The following is an 18,234-nucleotide window of genomic DNA, read 5'->3' on the forward strand; positions in this document are numbered from 1 at the left end:
TTAACCCAGATGTTATACAATGATTACAGTTCCTTAAATGTTCCTTTGCTAATACTTGATCCATTTGATTCTCTGCATTCTCCAGAACTGCATTGATCAATGCCCCTTCCCTTGTTGATCTGGAAACACACTGCAATAAAATTCTCCTGAACACTGTCCAGAAACTTGTGCTCCTCTGTCACCTTCATACTTTACTCTTAGGTACATTGATGATTGAAGTTCCTAATTAAACCTACTATAGGATTCTTGAATGTTGCTTCAATTTTTTTGCAGTTTTGTTCCATTACATCTTCCCCATTACTTGGTTGTCTGTAGAAATCCGATATCTTATGGTATCTCTATTGTATCTTAACTCCAACTAAATAGATCTTTTCCTTGATCTGCAAAGATATCCTCCCTCTCTCTAGCACTTCATGATTATTTTAATCAACACTGCTGTCACTCCTCCTTCCCCTTCCCAATCAATCCTCTGCAAACTATGTGACCTTTCCAGTCTTTCAAGTTTTTAAGCCAAGCCTCCATTATTGTCACATCTAAATTAGATCTTTACTACATTTCTTTTTAATCTGACCTCACTAATATCTGACTGTTTCGCTATTTTTATCTGCCATTTCTCTGCGCACCTTTGTTTGCTACAACAATAACAGCTCGTTCCCATACCTAACCAAGTTAATTTAAACTCTGCCCATTTGCCTTTTTGGGGTCCACTTTGCTAGTTTTTTTTCCCCCAAATTCTCTAACCTCTGACTGCAGGACCCCATTCCCTTTCTGTCAGTGTAATTGATACTAATACAGGGCAAAAGCCCTAGCTGTTCACCTTCCACTTCGAGTGCTCAACTCAGTGATATATTTGAGCTGACACAACAGAGAAAGCGTAATCATGTTTGAAGCTGCAGATGCCAGTCTGTTACTTATCTATCAAATTCCCGATCACTGTTGCTTTGTCAATCTTCCTTATGCCACCCGTATATCTGAGCCATCTTTGCGGCTATGGATTTGGCTGTGAGCATTTGGAATGAATATTGGTTGGACAGCAATCATGTGGTTGCGCTATCTGCCTGGTGCTTCTTGATGGCCAGCCGTTCCCTCTCTGCCCATAAATGTTGAAGCTGTGGATTGGTGATGTCCTCATGCATCTCTGTGGATGCGAAACAGTGACAGCAGCTACTGGAAAAGTCCCAAAACCCAGAGCTTGAGCTGCTACAGCTGACAGGACTTTGGGCATCTGTGGACATGTGAAGCACCCTGGAATCCCCTCATGGAACAGGATTCTCACTCCACGTGTTAATGCTGACCTGCCATATCTCCATTAATTAAATGTTTAAACGTAATACTTAAATGAATTAAGAGCCAGCAACTCACCAATCAGCTCCTTCTCTTGTATTGATGATAATTTATCATATTGAAAGTTATTGTAAATGTTTTGCTTAATTCGTATTACTGCTGCACCTCAGACTTTAATTAACTGCAATATTCAGACCCCTTTGGTATGACTGTTCCTTGCTACATTTTTTGAATCCCTTAGCTTTGCATTTATTTCATTTATTGTTTTGTGAGATTGGCATCTCCAGCCAAGCTAGCATTTGTTGTCCAACCCTAATGCCCTTGAACTGAATGATTTGCTAGGCCATTTCAAAGGGTAATCAAGAGTCTATCACATTACTGTAGGTCCAAAGTCAAAGTACTAGGTGTTTTCTGCAAAAGTTCATGATGGTGACATAGTCACCATTACTATGACTAATTTTTAACTCCAAATTTTATTATTTGAATTTCAATTCCACCAGTTGCCATTTGAACCTACATTCCCACAGCATTAACCTACGCCTCTGAATCACTAGTCCAGTGACGTTACCACTGCACCACTATCTCCATCCCAATTTAGCACTGCTGATAATTAGCAGTCTTATTTTAGTTTTTATACTAATTAATCAGTCTAGTTTTACTTTGTGGTTATTCAATTTAGGTAAAGTTAAATGTTTATGAATATACTCACATAACTCCTTCACCTGTATCATTATTCACAATTTATTCTCTCTAAGTGGAGTCAGTCTCTCAGTTTGGTGGTAGATCACAAATAGTTCATGTATGTGCCTAAACACCCCTACTAGCCTCACATTGTTCTCTCTCTTTCAGCTGTTACTTTACTCCTGTTGTTCTTGCAATGCTCTCTCATTCCCCCCAGCTTCCCACTGCTACTTTATTCCCACTCTTGCTCGGACAGCTGACTGACTACCCTTACAATGCTCTCACCCCAGTGTGCAAAGAATTTATAACCTTGCACCAGGGTGGGAGATTTAAATGGTGGGAGCTACAAATTTTCAATGATCAGTAGAATCATATCAACAACTTACAATCTGTCTTAATGATTTGAATGTGGGATAGAAAGTACTAAATTCAAATTTGCATATGACATTACAGATGAGAGAGAAAGTTGCAACAAAGAAATAAGGAATTCACAAATGGATAGGGATAGGTTGGGTGTTTGGGAAGGGAGATTGAACAGTTTAGGTCTATATTCTGTGGAGTTTAGAAGAATGAGAGGCGATCTAATTGAGTTGTATAAAATGCTAAAGGGGATTGACACAGTAGACATAGAGAGCATGTTTCTCCATGTGGGGCAATGTAGAATGAGAGGGCACATCTTTAGGTGAGTAGATACCAGATTTAAAACAGAGATCAGGAAAATTACTTCTCTGAAAGTGTTGCAAATCTGTGGAATTCGCTGCACCAGGATTAGATTACTTACAGCATGGAAACAGGCCCTTCAGTCCAACAAGTCTACACCGACCCTCCGAAGAGCAACCCATTCCTATGTGGTGCATGCTGGTGCATTGATTACATTTAAAGAGGAGGTAGGCAGATTTTAGTTGAGGAATGAGTGCACGGGTTATGGAGACTGGAAGGAAGTGGAGACGAGCAAAGATGAGATCAGCCATGATCGTATTGAATGGTGGAGCAGGCTCGGCTGGCTGAATCGCCAACTCCTAATTCTTATGTTCTTTTATGAATAGAAAATGTTGGAAGCAGTCAAGACTTAAAGGACCCTTGCTTCACTGCCCGGATCTAATTGAGTTGCTGTCTTCCCAGCTCCTTTGCCCAGCTGTTGGAAATAAATACTAGACTCACTCTAAAAGTCATTCAGCTAAAGTGCAGCTAATTTGTTAACATAGTGCATGGAATTGAGACTAAGTTCTTGGCAATGCATTTTGACCAGCCTCGAGTCACTTATTTGTTCAAGAGAAGACAAAAAGAAAGCAGAGAATTAGCTGTGTTCCAAAGGTCTTTACTACTAGTCTTCAACGCTTTATGCTGGACCTGCCCTTACAGTGCTGAACAAAATAACAGTATGTCAAAGCTTTTGTCTTGTTGTTCATCAGGACAATTTACAAGATTGCCAATTTAATGGGAAGATAACATTCGTATTATATGAGAGGAGATTGCTGATTTTTTGGCAGGTCGACTCTGACATGAAGAATGAACCAGTTAATTATGACTGAGAGTTAACTGCTGATCTTTGTTTAAATTCAAATCTAGGCATTGCTCAGTGAAATGAATCAGAGAATGGCTGTCATCATTTTTGTTGAGTTGAAACAGGTGTGCGTGTTACTTCTGACTACAAAGAACAGGCTGTATGGATGCAACATGCTACACGTACCATTTGTCACATTGTCAGTCTAAATGACCTCCTAATTTACATAACTCTTTTATGCTGAGGATTATTTAGTCCAATTGCAGAATTACATCTAATGTTAGATTCCATGCTGTGAGTTTTGCAAGTGTACCTATAACAAATGAGTAAAGTGGTATCTGAATTTCAGTGCAGGTATGTTGCAAATTATATAAGCTGTATGCCCCATAGACTGGCAGATCATCTCAGATGGCATATCCCTCCTCCTGTTCATTACAATTAAGGTGCTGACAACATCCAAGCAGTCTGTGCTTTCAAAGCTTACAACACGATGTCTAACATTAGGTAGGACTCTGCAATTGTGTGTGTAAAGAGATATGCTGACAAATGAATTAGAATTGCCAATTGGGCGGCACGGTGGCACAGTGGTTAGCACTGCTGCCTCACAGCGCCAGAGACCCAGGTTCAATTCCCGCCTCAGGCGACTGTCTGTGTGGAGTTTGCACATTCTCCCTGTGTCTGCGTGGGTTTCTTCCGGGTGCTCCGGTTTCCTCCCACAGTCCAAAGATGTGCAGGTCAGGTGAATTGGCCATGCTAAATTGCCCATAGTGTTTGGTAAATGGGTAAATGTAGGGGAATGGGTGGGTTGCGGGTCGGTGTGGACTTGTTGGGCCGAAGGGCCTGTTTCCATACTGTAAGTAATCTAATCTAATCTAATTATCATGTGGCTAGCAGGATGATAGATTAATTAGATGGACTATTGTATTTTTTTCAATTTCCAATATCTGTTTATTTTATTCTTTTTTATGTAACCTATCTTTCTAATCAACCTGTTCAAAGATGTTATTACGCACCACTGGAGCAGGTGGAACCTGAACCCCGGCCTCCTAGTCCAGGTCAGGGATACTACCACTGCATTTCAAGACGGTAGTTAATGCCTGCTTATTCTGCATATATTTGATTTTGGAATACAAGTAGACTGTCCATCTGAGCTGTTGTTTGGAGATTTGTGCACCTCACTTTATGCTATCGTGTAAACAAATCTTTATTGACAAATTTCATTCAGAGTTTCTTTCCAATAATGATGCTGAAATGTTGTTGGCAGATTGTGCACATCACATTATACCTTAGTGCAAACAAATCTTTATTGACAAAGTTCATTTAAGGTTTCTTCTCAATAATGCTGCTGAAGTGACATTGTTAATTACTCTTTAAAAGCCATGAGGGATAGGTCTAATTATTGGGAAGGCTTTCAAATGTCAGAAAAAAGCCGTTAGCAAGGAGTTTGGAAAGAATAATTCTTATACTCTTATTAATATAGACAAAACAAAGTTGCAAGCAGACACCATACTTCACAGTCACATTTATCAAAGAAAAAGGAGAAGGTTCAGCAGCTGCAGACATTTCTTCCTTTCTATGGTGGAGGAAGCCTGTCATCTGAAATCAGGTAATTCTTTCTCGAACTAAATCCAGTTTATGATGGACTGTGATATGACAGAGTTTAAGCAAAAGCTTTTATAATCCGCTCCCTTTGATAATTGTCAAGTTATGCCTTTTACTCGATGCTGATCAAATTGGAATGGGTGACCATGACTTTGTTCAAAGAAATGGGTTGAATCAAGAGTCCAAATGGAGGATGGAGAACATGGAGAGGGTCATGGAGGGAATCACAAAGCCAGCACCTCCTTCTGAAGGTGTGGCTGCAATCGTACGGCACAGGGCATAGGGTCCATCCAAGAGGACAGCGTTGAAGGCATGATGAGGTTTTCCAAGTTGCAGGACTGGAGGAGTTTACAAAGATGAGGGAAGACAAGACCGGGAAAGGATTCAAACGCAAGGATAGTATTATTACTGAGGCATTAGGGATTCAGGTAGCTGGGTGCCAAATGAACAGCAGCAGATAAGGGAAGTGGCACACCATTACTTCCTCAAGAGCAGTTAGAGCCAGGCAACAAACGCTGCCCTTCTTAGTGATGCTCACATCTCATTAAAAAGTTTTTAAAAAACTAGAAGACAGCATTGATCAATGAGTATGATGGTGATTGATGAATGGGATTTGTAATCGGGCAGGAAAGTTTTGGATGAGCCTGAGTTAACGCAGGGTTGAATTTGATGTAGTAAAGGGAAGCTGTGCAAGAGAACATGTCAATAAGCAGCTTTGATATCCAATAAGCTCTAGCTGAAGTTCCCACATGATAACAGGCATGACAAGGCATGGATACAATGAGTATGCGGGTAGGTGCTGAGTGAGCAAACACTAAGTGAGCAGGTGAACAACCCTAAGATAGAACATGGTCCAATCTATCAGCTAGGTGCTTACATCTGCGCACATTGTCTTTGTAATGCTTGTTGCTGGTGTGTCCTGAAATTCAGGTCTGTACTTCCTAAGCGTCTTGCAAGTGGAATAGAGAGGTGTCTTAAGGACCCTGAGATGTAGGTGATTATCAGATGCTAAGGTCAGTGAATGCATATAGCTGATGCTTATGGATCATGCCCTGGGAAGCTGTTGCATGCTGAGCAACATGGAGGCTTTTTGAAGCCAGCTGAATTCACTAGGTTCCTGTTCTGGCTTCCATGTTGAGAATATAGTTTCCTCATGGCAGATGGTAGGATAGGAAGCTGCATATGAATGAGCTAAGATGTGCAGTTAATAATGTGGTTAACTTGCAATAATCCCCTATAATCAGAAACCTGGCACTATCTAATGTGAATCTGCTTGGGTACCTAAAACGTAATAAAACATGTAGCACATTACCCTCATTGTCAAGATGTCGCTAGATTTCTCATGGGATTCTAGCACATTTCTCACCATAGCCCACATCATACAGGCTCCTATAAGATTCTGCCATTATCTTTCTGTTATTAATTTTTTTGAGTTGGGATGTGTACAATATCTTGGCACTGGCAACCAATGGGGCGATAAAAAGGTTTTGAGTTAGTTGGGCTCTACTTTTGAACAGCAATGATAACTGAAAAAGAAATCAAAACAGAAAATAAAAATTCAAACTGCAGGGGTACCTGGTGTAGTGAGGTACTGGGAAATATGCAGAATTGGGATGGCAAGGATTTCACACCCTGTGAGGTGAGTAAACTGTTCCCTGTACTTGCAGGGGAATTGGACTCTATTTCCATGAAGAAACACAGAGGCTTGCGAATATCTGCAAATTTTACAGCAGTGAGCTCAAAGGTGTCTATTCTTTTCAATTGTCCCATGATGCAAAGAGATTAATTGGCCTGAATGTTGCTGTGATAGAACAACAACTATTACTTAAATTTGCCCTTATCTGTTTAAGGCCAACGATATTTTGCTCTACAAGTTGCTGGAAGTGTCAGGCAAAAGTTTGCGGTCTGAGTAAACAAGGCGAGCAACTCTGTACCTTCTTAAAAAATCTGATTCTGAATTAGATAGAATTAATCATAGAACACTGCAGTGTGGAAACAGGCCCTTCAGCCCAATGTGTCCACACCAACCCTCCAAAGAGTAACCCACTCAGACCCATTCCCCCTACCTTATATTTACCCCTGACTAATGCACCTAACCTACACATCCCTGAACACTGCAGGCCACTTAGCATGGCCAATTCACCTGACCTGCATATCTTTGGACTGTGGGAGGAAACTGGAGCACCAGAGGAAACCCACGCAGACACAGGGAGAAAGTGTAAACTCCACACAGACAGTGGAATCAAACCCAGATCCCTGACACTGTGAGGTAGCAGTGCTAGCCACTGTGCAATTAAAGGGCATATTTAATCTTAAAATCCTCCATCCTGGTGAAAAGACACCTACCAAATATAATTAATTGGTGAATTCAAAGTAAATCCAAAAGCGCACTCATTAAAGAAAGAAAGACTGGATTTAGATTAGATTAGATTGCTTACAGTGTGGAAACAGGCCGTTCGGCCCAACAAGTCCACACCGACCCGCCGAAGCGTAACCCACCCATTCCCCTACATTTACCCCTTGCCTAACACTACGGGCAATTTAGCATGGCCAATTCACCTAACCTGCACGTCTTTGGACTGTGGGAGGAAACCGGAGCACCCGGAGGAAACCCACGCAGACACAGGGAGAATGTGCAAACTCCACACAGACAGTCACCTGAGTCGGGAATTGAACACGGGTCTCTGGCGCTGTGAGGCAACAGTGCTAACCACTGTGCCACCGTGCCGCCCCATTTAGAGACAGAAAGAAAGGGGGCTGAAAGAGAAAGTAAACATTGCCTTCAATCTTTAAAGCAGAATTTTCATCTGCAGTGAAAGGAATGAGATTTCATACTTGTTATAATTAATTTTCAGTATCAAAGGGGTTGACTGGTAACTATTAACATGTACCGCATCATTTAAATAAGGATTAGCCTTGAAATGATCATTTTAACCACATTAGTTTCCCTTTGTATCTACTGCATGGGCACAGGATCTTCATGCTGCGCAGCAATATTGAATGAAAATCTAGACTGTAGGGATGGAGTTTTCAAAAAACTAATGGTGGAGCAGTAATCCACAGCAGCAACTTTTCAATGTCACACCTCTGACACCTCATGCTGTTGTTCTTGATGGACAGTCCCATAAGCCTCTGATATTTTGACTTTTTTTTAACATTAAGTCAGTCGATAATTTGGGGCAGATGGAATTTAACGTTATCTATTTCAGACCTAAAATATTAAACTGGATCACTTTCTAACTGATGAAGAATGTAGAAACAAGAGCAAAGTTATTTGGAACTCCAAGTACATAAATCATTTAAAACTAGTAGAAGATGAAAAGACAAAGATGTCCTTTTCCTCCGAGGAGCTTAGATTAGGAACAAAAATAGACTTGCATTTATTTATCACTTCTTATGATCATTGGTTATCAAGTGTTTTAAGATATCCAATGAAATATTTTTGAAGTGCAGTCACTTTTCTAATCTAAGAACAGTACACCTATGAGCTCAGCAAAGTTCCACAAACAACAATATAATAATGCCCAGAAAATCTCTTTTTTTTTAAATGATGCTGACTGAGAGATAAATAATATCCCGAACACCAGGAATAACTCCCCTGCTCTTAGAGTTAGACCATTTAGGAAGGAATGAGGAAGCAGTTCTTCAAAGCAAATAATGAGTGAAATCTGAAATTTTCTCCCTTAAATATCTGTGCATATTGGAACAAATGGAGCTTTCAAGAATAAGACAAAAGTTTTGCTCGGCAAGGCATCCTGGATATGGAGTTGGATTGGCGAATTAACTGGAGATCAGCTGGAATTTAATTAGATCACAAAAGAGGTGAAATCAACAAATATGCAAAACCTGATTGTAACTGGCTGAGCCTCTATTAATTCTGATTTAGCAGCTGAGTCTATAAGTCTAAACAGGTTGTCTGGCACAAAAGTTTGGTAGTTTAGATCAGAGTGGAGCTGGAAAAACACAGCACTTCAGGCAGCATCCGATGAGCAGGCGAATCGACGTTTCGGGTACAATTCCTTCATCAGGAAGCCAAAATTTTGGTAGTCATTTAAAATTAAATGCATACTGAAGAACTATCCCAAGATTTTGGAAATTCTCCAGTAAAAATAAGGCTGGATTGGGTACTCATTAGGTTTGGTTAAAGTTGAGGTGTTCCATTCTGAATAAATGCTCAGGGCTGTTCCACTGTGGAGGATATTGTTCCAGTGATACAAGTTCTGAGAGACCCAAGCCATCAGCATCCACTAGAAACTGCTGTATTCCCTGCAGGGAGCTACTGATGGGGGAATAAAAGAGTTGGCAGGAGGCATCACCCACCTGACTGTACAGGTTGCTGCATCAACTGGGCAAAGTGTCCATTACTGCTTTTGGTGCTGAGGTCAATGTTGAGTTGACCATCCAGCTTTAGTCAGGACTTGATACATCGGAATATCTTGCTCAGCCATTTAAGTGTTATCTATGCTGCTGTGTGTCTGGAGTCACTTGTGGACCAGAATGGGGAAGGTTGGCAGACTTTCTTCCCTAAAGGCATTAGTGTAACGTATGGGCTTTTAACAATTATCCAAATCTTAGCTTTTAATTCCAGATATCTTAACTGAAATTAGATTCCACAAGTTGCCGCAAGATTTGAAATCTGGTTGGCAGAACCCCCTAGGTTTCCAATTCAGCGATGTTACCATTGTCTCCCTGATTTTCCTGCTCTGCTTATCCAGAGTTGGCAAGTGTGTGGTGTTGGGAATAGCAGGCAAAAGTTGTTCAGACCATTTTTCAGCAGATTTGATTATAATCCCTGTGTGATTTATTTGAATGATTCATTGTAACTGAATTTCTCCTGCAGTGCCTTGCGACTTTCCTACCTGCAGAATGGCGGCAATGATCAATTGATCCTCATCCAGCTGCACGACCTCTTGGCTGAAGCTATGCAACTGGAACAGAGGGTGAAGCAACCAAAAACTCAACGGAAGGAGAGGAGCTACAGTATGGTTGTGTAGAAGTTTGTTTAGTGATAGGAAAGGCATTCAAATTTGTGAGGAATGTAGCCAGTTTGTTGTGCTAAGATATACAGAGGAACTTTGATTATCCGAATATCAATTATCCGAATATCGGATTCTCCAAAGGAGATCTCAAGGTCCCAACAGAAACATTACATCAAAGTTGTGTTTCAGACGCTGAACGCGTCTGTTGTTTACAGTGATTCAAAGTGAACTCTGCTTCCTGAAGTGCTGCCGAGAACAGTCCTGGACTGATGGGAGGTCAGGCACTGTCTCCAAATGACTGACCACTCTCACTCTCACTCTCACTCTCACTCTCACTCTCTCACTCACTCTCACTCTCACTCTCACTCTCACTCTCTCCCCCCCCCCCCCCCCCCCCCCCACATTTTCCCTGGAATTCTACACAGGGGTGTACCCTAAATCTGCCTAACATCGTTCTGTATAGGGCAAAGGTAGAACCTGTCAAAAAGTTGTGTGTGTGTGTGTTTGTATAACAGGGTTGGAGGTGGGGTTGGGGCAGGCAGGGAAGACTGGGTAGGGGGCAGTGTCGGATGGGGTTGTGGGGCGGGCTGGATGGATAGGTGTTGGGGTGGGCAGGGGTGGTGTTGGAGAGGGTTGAGGAGCAGGCAGGGGGGAGGTGTTGGACAGAGTTGGGTGGGTGGGGGCAGGAGTGGGTGTGGACAGAGGGATGGTTTAGGGGTGGGTGTGAGCAGAGGGGCTGTATTGGATGGGGTTGGGGGGGTGGCGCGCAAGGGGGCAGGTGGGTAGGGCTGTGTTGGATAGGGGGTTAGGGGGAGATTAGGAGGCGGGCGAGGGTGGATGCGGACGGGTTTGGGGCTAGGTGGGGGGGGCATAGTTGTGGGGGGACAGGTGGGGGGGGGGCAACGTTGTCTGGATTGGGGGCGGGGGCTCACGCATGGTGTGCTGCTGCCTAGTTTCCTGAACGGGGTGTGGACATCACAGAAAACTCTGAGCCCCAGAGGAAAGGCATTTAATCAATTAACCGAATAATCAATTATCCGAAAGAAATAGTGCCCGCCCATCTCGTTCAGATAATTGAGGTTCCTCTCTACATCAGTCAATGTATAACCACATCCAATCAACACCGAGGTCCAAACAACCGAAAAACAACAGGCTACTATTTTTAGATCATCATTCGGCCCTTTCTTTTCCTTATTGCCCTTTCTCAATTTGTTCTCCTCACGCACAGACAGAAGTGAGTTGAATATGAAAGAAAAATAATTTTAACCTAGGCATCAGACATCTGCATCAGAAAACAGAGGAAGGTACATTACTCAGCTACAAATGATCTTTTAATGCAAGCTCACTGTTGGATACTGTAATATAGAAGCTGCTTCACAGCACAAAACTAGACAAGCAGGAGGCTGGAAGAACACAGCAAATCAGGCAGCATCAGGAGGTGGAGATGTCAGTCTCTCAGGTATAAGCCTTCTTCCAGCTTCCTGCTTGTCTACTTTAGATTCCAGCGTCTGCAGTTTTTTGTCTTTCACAGCACGAAATAGCTGGGAAAGTACGCGTGACACCAGACTCCCATAAATATGGTTAACCCTAAGCAAGCCAGTCACTCAGATTGTGCAGTAGATTTGGGAGCTTATTTTAATTTAACAGTGGCTATGTCTCCCAGGGCTCCATGGGTAATGAAGAAGGGAGCGGTTGCCTATAGATGTAGGTGATTTACAGAACCTCGTTTATGGTCCCCACCGTCAACTCCAGAGCAAAACCTTTGCCTTGCTTCAGAGCTGTGATTTGATTATCTTCCACCACCAGGCCACAGTCCCAGTCTGCCTGCCTTGCAATCCACCACTCAGCCCTCTTCACCCTGTGATTAGTCTCTCTCAATTGTCACTGTGTTCCCTATGTCCCATGCAAACCCAAGATCATTTTTATGAATGTGTGGAATGACCAAGCGAAAGACCCAGTATCTAAATACATGCAGCATTTGGAAAGAAAGCAGATGAATTGACGATACAAATAGCAGTAAACAATTACTAGAGCAAACAAGATAAAGGGATAGTCCAATAGAGACGCAGGAGCAGATGTTTAAGGTTATATTTTAGAACAGAATGCATTCCAATAAAAAACAAAATTCCAAAGGGTGGACTTACTATTTGTGGTTAACTTAAAAAAGCTATGTTAGCATCAAAAGTAAAGTGAGAACATATAGACATACTAAAATTGGTGAGATCAGAAGACTAAAAACAGCAAAGAATGACAAAAATATTTAAAAAGATATACTACAGTATGGAAGAAAGCTAGTGATAAATGATGTAAATATATCGTAAGGGTTTTCTGTAGATGTTTAAAAAAAACTTTGAGAGTCTTGATTGTGTGGTAAGTAAATCTGGAGAATTAGTAATGGAAAATAAGGGCTTGGTGGATGATTTGAACAGTGATGTTGCATCAGTTTTCATTTCGGAATGTGCGAGCAACATTGCAAAAATAGTTGTAGATCAGGAAATGTGAAGCAATGGAGGAGCTCAAGAAAATCGCAATCATCAGCGATGTGGTATTGAGCAACCTTGTTAGAGCTGACGGAATCTGATGGTTTTAATTATATAATCCGAAAAGAAGTGACTAGCAAGATAACTGATGCCTTGATTTCAGTTTGTCCAAATTTCCCTAGATTCAGGGCAGCTCCATTAGTTTGAAAATTAATAAATCTAACTTGATATTCAAAAAGGAAAATAGAGGAAAGCAGGAAACTATAGGTCAGTTATTCTGTATTCGGGAAGATGATAGAAAAATATATCCAGGTGTTCGGACAGGGCCGACATAGTTTTGTGAAAGGGAAAGCAAGTTTAAACAACTTTTAAAAGTTCTTTTGAGGATGTAACATATGCTCAGTGGAAAAAGGAGCATTGATAACTGTTGAAGAGTGTGGTGCTGGAAAAGCACAGCCGGTCAGGCAGCGTCCAAGGAGCAGGAGAGTCGACATTTCAGGCATAAGCCTTTCATTCAGGCTTATGCCTGAAATGTCGATTCTCCCGCTCCTCGGATGCTGCCTGACCTCCTATGCTTTTCCAGCACCACACTCTTTGACTCTGATCTCCAGCATCTGCAGACCTCACTTTCTATGCATTGGTAAATGTACTGTAGTTAGATTTCCAGAAGTCATTTGATAAGGTGTAACATCAAAGAAAGTTGCAGAAAATTAAGCCTCACAGTATGGGGAGTATCATATTGGCATGGATTAAAAATTTGGTCAGCTGATAAGAAACAGAATAGGCATACATTTCTTATTTTCTGGTTGACAACAGTTGTAAAAAAATGGTTTGGTACAGGATTCAGTGCTCATGCCTCAACCTTTTATAATTCACAGAGAAGACTTAAATAAAGGCACAAAAAAGATATGATTGACAAATTTACTGATGACCCAAAACTATATTGGAAAGTTACGTTGTGAAAAAGGCATAAGGATGCTACAAAGAAACACAGGTTAGGTTAGTTGTCAAAAATCTGGCAACTGGAGTATAATGTGGGAAAATCTGAAACAGACCATGTTGGCAAGAAGAATGAAAAAGGTGTTTTCTAAATAGTGAGAGATTATAGAGCACTGAGATACATTGAGATCTGTGTCCGTGAGTGTGAATTGCAGAAGGTTAATATGCAGGGACAGCAATTCAGAAAGCTAATATAATGGTATCATTTATTAGGTAGGTAAAAACAATGACTGCAGACGCTGGAAACCAGATTCTGGATTAGTGGTGCTAGAAGAGCACAGCAGTTCAGGCAGCATCCAAGGAGCAGTGAAATCAACGTTTCGGGCAAAAGCCCTTCATCAGGAATAAATGAAGGGCTTTTGCCCGAAACGTTGATTTCGTTGCTCCTTGGATGCTGCCTGAACTGCTGTGCTCTTCTAGCACCGCTAATCCAGAATCTAGTATCATTTATTGCAAGGGGAATTGAATATAAAAGTATTGGGGGAGGGAGGTTATAAAGAGGGTTATGCTTCAGTTAAATAGGACATTGGTGAGACTACACCTTTGGGTGAAGACAATTTGGAGAACTGTGCTAGACTAATACCAGAAATGGGTGGCTTGTCTAATGAAGTAAGGTTGAACTGGCTAGGCTTGTAACTGCTGAAGTTTAGAAGAGTATGATGCAGCTTAATTGAAATATTTGATAGGGTGGATATGCAGAGGATGTTTTCATTTGTCGCAGTATCTAAAACTGGGAGTTACTTCATAAAAATAAGACAAAGATAGGACAATAGTTTTCTTACAGACAGTCATGAATCTTTGATTCTTTCATCAAAGTCTAGTGGAAACAGAGTCTTTCAATATGTTGAAGACAGAGGTAGGTAGATTCCTAGTAAGCAATGGGGTGAAAGATCATTAGGGATAGGTGGGAATCTGGAGAAATCAGATCAGCCTTAGAATCATAGAATCGCTACAGTGCAGAAACATGCCATTCGGCCCAATAAGTCAACAATGACCCCTTCAAAGAGAAACCCACTCAAGCTTGCTCCCCTACCCTATTACTGTATATTTCCCCCTGACTAATGCACCTAACCTAGATTAGAGTGGTGCTGGAAAAGCACAGCAGGTCAGGCAACATCTGAAGAGCAGGAAAATCGACATTTCGGGCAAAAGCCCTTCTGAAACGTCGATTTTCCTGCTCCTTGGATGCTGCTCTAATCTAGATTCTGATTTCCAGCATCTGCAGTACCCACTTCTGCCTCATGCACCTAACCTACACACTTTGGGAAATTTAACTTGGCCAATTCACTCAACCTGCACATTTTTGGGCTGTGGGAGGAAACCCACGCAGACATGGGGAGAATGTGCAAACTACACATGGACAGTCACCCAGGGGTGGAATCAAACCCAGGTCCCTGCTGCTGTGAGGCAGTAGTGCTAACCACGGAGGCACCATGCCACCCTGAATTGAGAGAATGGCAGAGCAGGCTTGAGGGGCCTGAATGGCAGCACCTACTCCTAATATTCACATTGTCATGTATTCATAATCATTTTGGATTACATCTTCTATGACTACCCTTTCTGACTGTACAACAAACTATGTTGAGGTCCTGACCTTATATTTGGTAGGACTTCCACATCCCCAGGGTTTCTAAGTTGTATGCCTACAATCTTCCACCTTTACCCTAAGTGGGAGAAGCCCAGCTTGTATATTTAAATAACATTTATTGAAATATGTATTTGAATAGACTCCATCTTGATTAACAGGGGAACATGAAACATCCAAACGCAATTTGGACTCAGAGCTGATCTCTCTGGAGGTAGAAAATCAGCAACTCGAAGAGGAAATTCTCAAACTGCAGCTCAAGCAACAAAGGAATCGCAAAAGTCAAAAAGCACTGAAGACTTCCATTGGCCAAAGGCTAACGTTATCACGTAAGCTTCTCAAAGTATTCATCAGCCTTCATTCCTCTTACTGGATTCTAACAACCATGTACAATAAAGTTCTGTATTTGCAACAGAGCAAGACAGACAACAAATCTAACTTGTCTTTAGCATTGATATCTGTATACAGGTGTGTTATCAATAACAACAGAATGCTGGAGAAACTCAGCAAATCTGTGGAGAGAGAAACGGCATTAATATTTCGAGTTCAATATGACTGTTCTTTAAAATCCTTTACTGTTATTAGGTGTACCATAATGTTGTGAGGATATGCTCTTGATTTTATTTGATTGGATTTTTAATTTAAAAATGAACAAATAGCATTCTATTTTGTATTTTTAAACAGAGAACTTGCACTTGTGTCCCACATTTCACAATCTTGGGACGTACCAAAGTGCTTTGTAGCTAATGAAGTACTTTTGAAATGTAGTCGCTGTCATTATGTAGAAAGCATGGTGCCAACATGCAGCCAAAACCAATAAACTGTGATACCACATTGTCAATTTTTATTGTGATGTTGGTAGTGGGACCCCAGTGAGAATGCCACAGTTCTTGTTCAGTGCTGTGAAATTCACTTGTACCCCTGAGAGGGCATGTGGTGCTTCCATTTAACATCTCAACTGAACTTTCCACAGTGTGGCACTCCCTCAGTGCCTCATGAAAGTGTTAGCCTTTACTCTTCTGTTCAAGTCCTCTAATGGGACTTCCACACCCAGTCGTCTGACTCAGGTGAGAGTGCCAGTTGCTGAGCTACAGTTGAATAATGAATGGACTTGCTCTTACAGCTCGGTATTTAAGAAGATTCTAGATTATCTGATGCAGCAAGTTAAGTTCCACATTGTTGCAAGATGTGCAGGTTAGTGAACATTGAGGTTGAAACATATTATTGAGGCGGAGAAGAGGGAACTTTACATTGATTGCCAAATGTTCCACACTGATATTTATGATAAAAGGCTTCTGTTCCCAAACACTAACACTATTTGTTTCAAGACAGGGAAAAAACATCCTAATTAATGATTAAAATTTCATTTCCAGTATATGGAGATGAAAGTGATCAACTGATCAGGAAAGATAGTTACCAGAAAATGAGGGCTCTGAAGACAGAGATTGATCTCTTGAAACAAGAAGTGGAGATCCAGCGCCTTCAGCGTCACATGAGGAACTCAAAGACCAGGGACCTTCCCAATGCTACTGAGCGAACTTCTTCATTTCTGCCAATGGTAAGAGAAACTGTTGCATATTTGGGCATCAAAAGGATTTACTCACTTGAATGGTTCAGAACCTGAAAGACATATGGATTGACGAAGATGGTTTCCTGCAGTGTGGAAGCAGGCCATTCCGCTCATTGAGTCCACACCGACCCTTCGAAGGACATGCCACCCAGACCAACCCCATCCCTGTGACCCAGCATTGCCCATGGCTAACCCACCTAGCCTGTACATCCCTAGACACTATGGGCAATTCAGCATGGTCAATCCACCTAACCTGCACATTATTGGACTGTGGGAGGAAACTGGAGCACCCAGAGGAAACCCATACAGACATGGGGAGAACATGCAGAGTCCACACAGGCAGTAACCTGAGGCTGGATTCAAATCCAGGTCCCTGGTGCTGTGAGGCAACAGTGCTAACCACTGACCCTCTGGGCTGCCCTAATTAGGAAGAATTTGGATTTATATCAAGGAGACATAGGTACAAGGTGAAGTAACAAAAAGATGTGAAGCTGTGGAATTCATTTCCAGGATTAGCCGTTTAGGCAAAAATGATGTCTTTTATTATCAAATCAACTGGCTAGATAGGAACAGAGTGGATATTAGTCATTCGGACTGTTCGTACCTGGAGAGGAAATGCAGACACAGGCTGACTTGGCTGAATGGCGTGTTCATATGTTGTATATCTATATATTCCTATTCAGCCTTCATATATATATTTGTGGGTGGCACGGTGGCACAGTGGTTAGCACTGCTGCCTCACAGCGCCGGAGACCCGGGTTCAATTCCCGCCTCAGGCAACTGACTGTGTGGAGTTTGCACGTTCTCCCCGTGTCTGCGTGGGTTTCCTCCGGGTGCTCCGGTTTCCTCCCACAGTCCAAAGATGTGCAGGTCAGGTGAATTGGCCATGCTAAATTGCCTATAGTGTTAGGTAAGGGGTAGATGTAGGGGTATGGGTGGGTTACGCTTCGGCGGGGCGGTGTGGACTTGTTGGGCCGAAGGGCCTGTTTCCACACTGTAAGTAATCTAATCTAATCTAATCTATACTTTACAGATTTTTGTGTTTTAATTGTATTTTGATTTATAATGCGTAGAATTTCAGATTTTTCAAAAAAAAAGATAGTAAATGTTTGTGGATAGGGAGGGAGAGTAGAGGTTCGGATGTGATGTCTCCATGGGCAGGTTAACCTGCCAACTTTCATAGCAAGTAGAACGTAGAACAGTACAGCACAGAACAGGCCCTTCAACCTACGATGTTGTGCCGACCATTGATCCTCATGTAAGGTGAACCTAATGTACGAACCCTCAAATTTCTGTCACCATATGCATGTCCAGCAGTCTCTTAAATATCTCCAATGACCTCACTTCCACAACTGCTGCTGGCAATGCATTCCATGCTCTCTCAACTCTCTGCGTAAAGAACCTGCCTCTGACATCTCCCCAATACTTTCCGCCAAACAGCTTAAAACTATGACCCCTCATGTTAACAATTTCTGCCCTGGGAAAAAGTCTCTGGCTATCAACTCTATCTATGCCTCTCATTATCTTGTACACCTCATTTAGGTCCTCTC

General features: G+C 41.9%; 1 protein-coding gene across 1 annotated transcript in view; it reads left to right on the plus strand.

Moving 5' to 3' along the window:
* LOC140490504 (coiled-coil domain-containing protein 17-like) overlaps positions 1–18,234 on the plus strand; it is a 55,227-nt gene that overhangs the window by 18,566 nt on the left and 18,427 nt on the right. The window contains exons 5-8 of the mRNA XM_072589113.1: positions 4,950–5,075; positions 9,912–10,051; positions 15,276–15,443; positions 16,488–16,672. Coding sequence (XP_072445214.1) covers positions 4,950–5,075; positions 9,912–10,051; positions 15,276–15,443; positions 16,488–16,672 — 619 coding nt within the window. The remainder of the gene's footprint in view (positions 1–4,949; positions 5,076–9,911; positions 10,052–15,275; positions 15,444–16,487; positions 16,673–18,234) is intronic.

Source organism: Chiloscyllium punctatum, chromosome 2 (assembly GCF_047496795.1).
Source record: "Chiloscyllium punctatum isolate Juve2018m chromosome 2, sChiPun1.3, whole genome shotgun sequence".
In the NCBI taxonomy this organism is placed as follows: domain Eukaryota; kingdom Metazoa; phylum Chordata; class Chondrichthyes; order Orectolobiformes; family Hemiscylliidae; genus Chiloscyllium; species Chiloscyllium punctatum.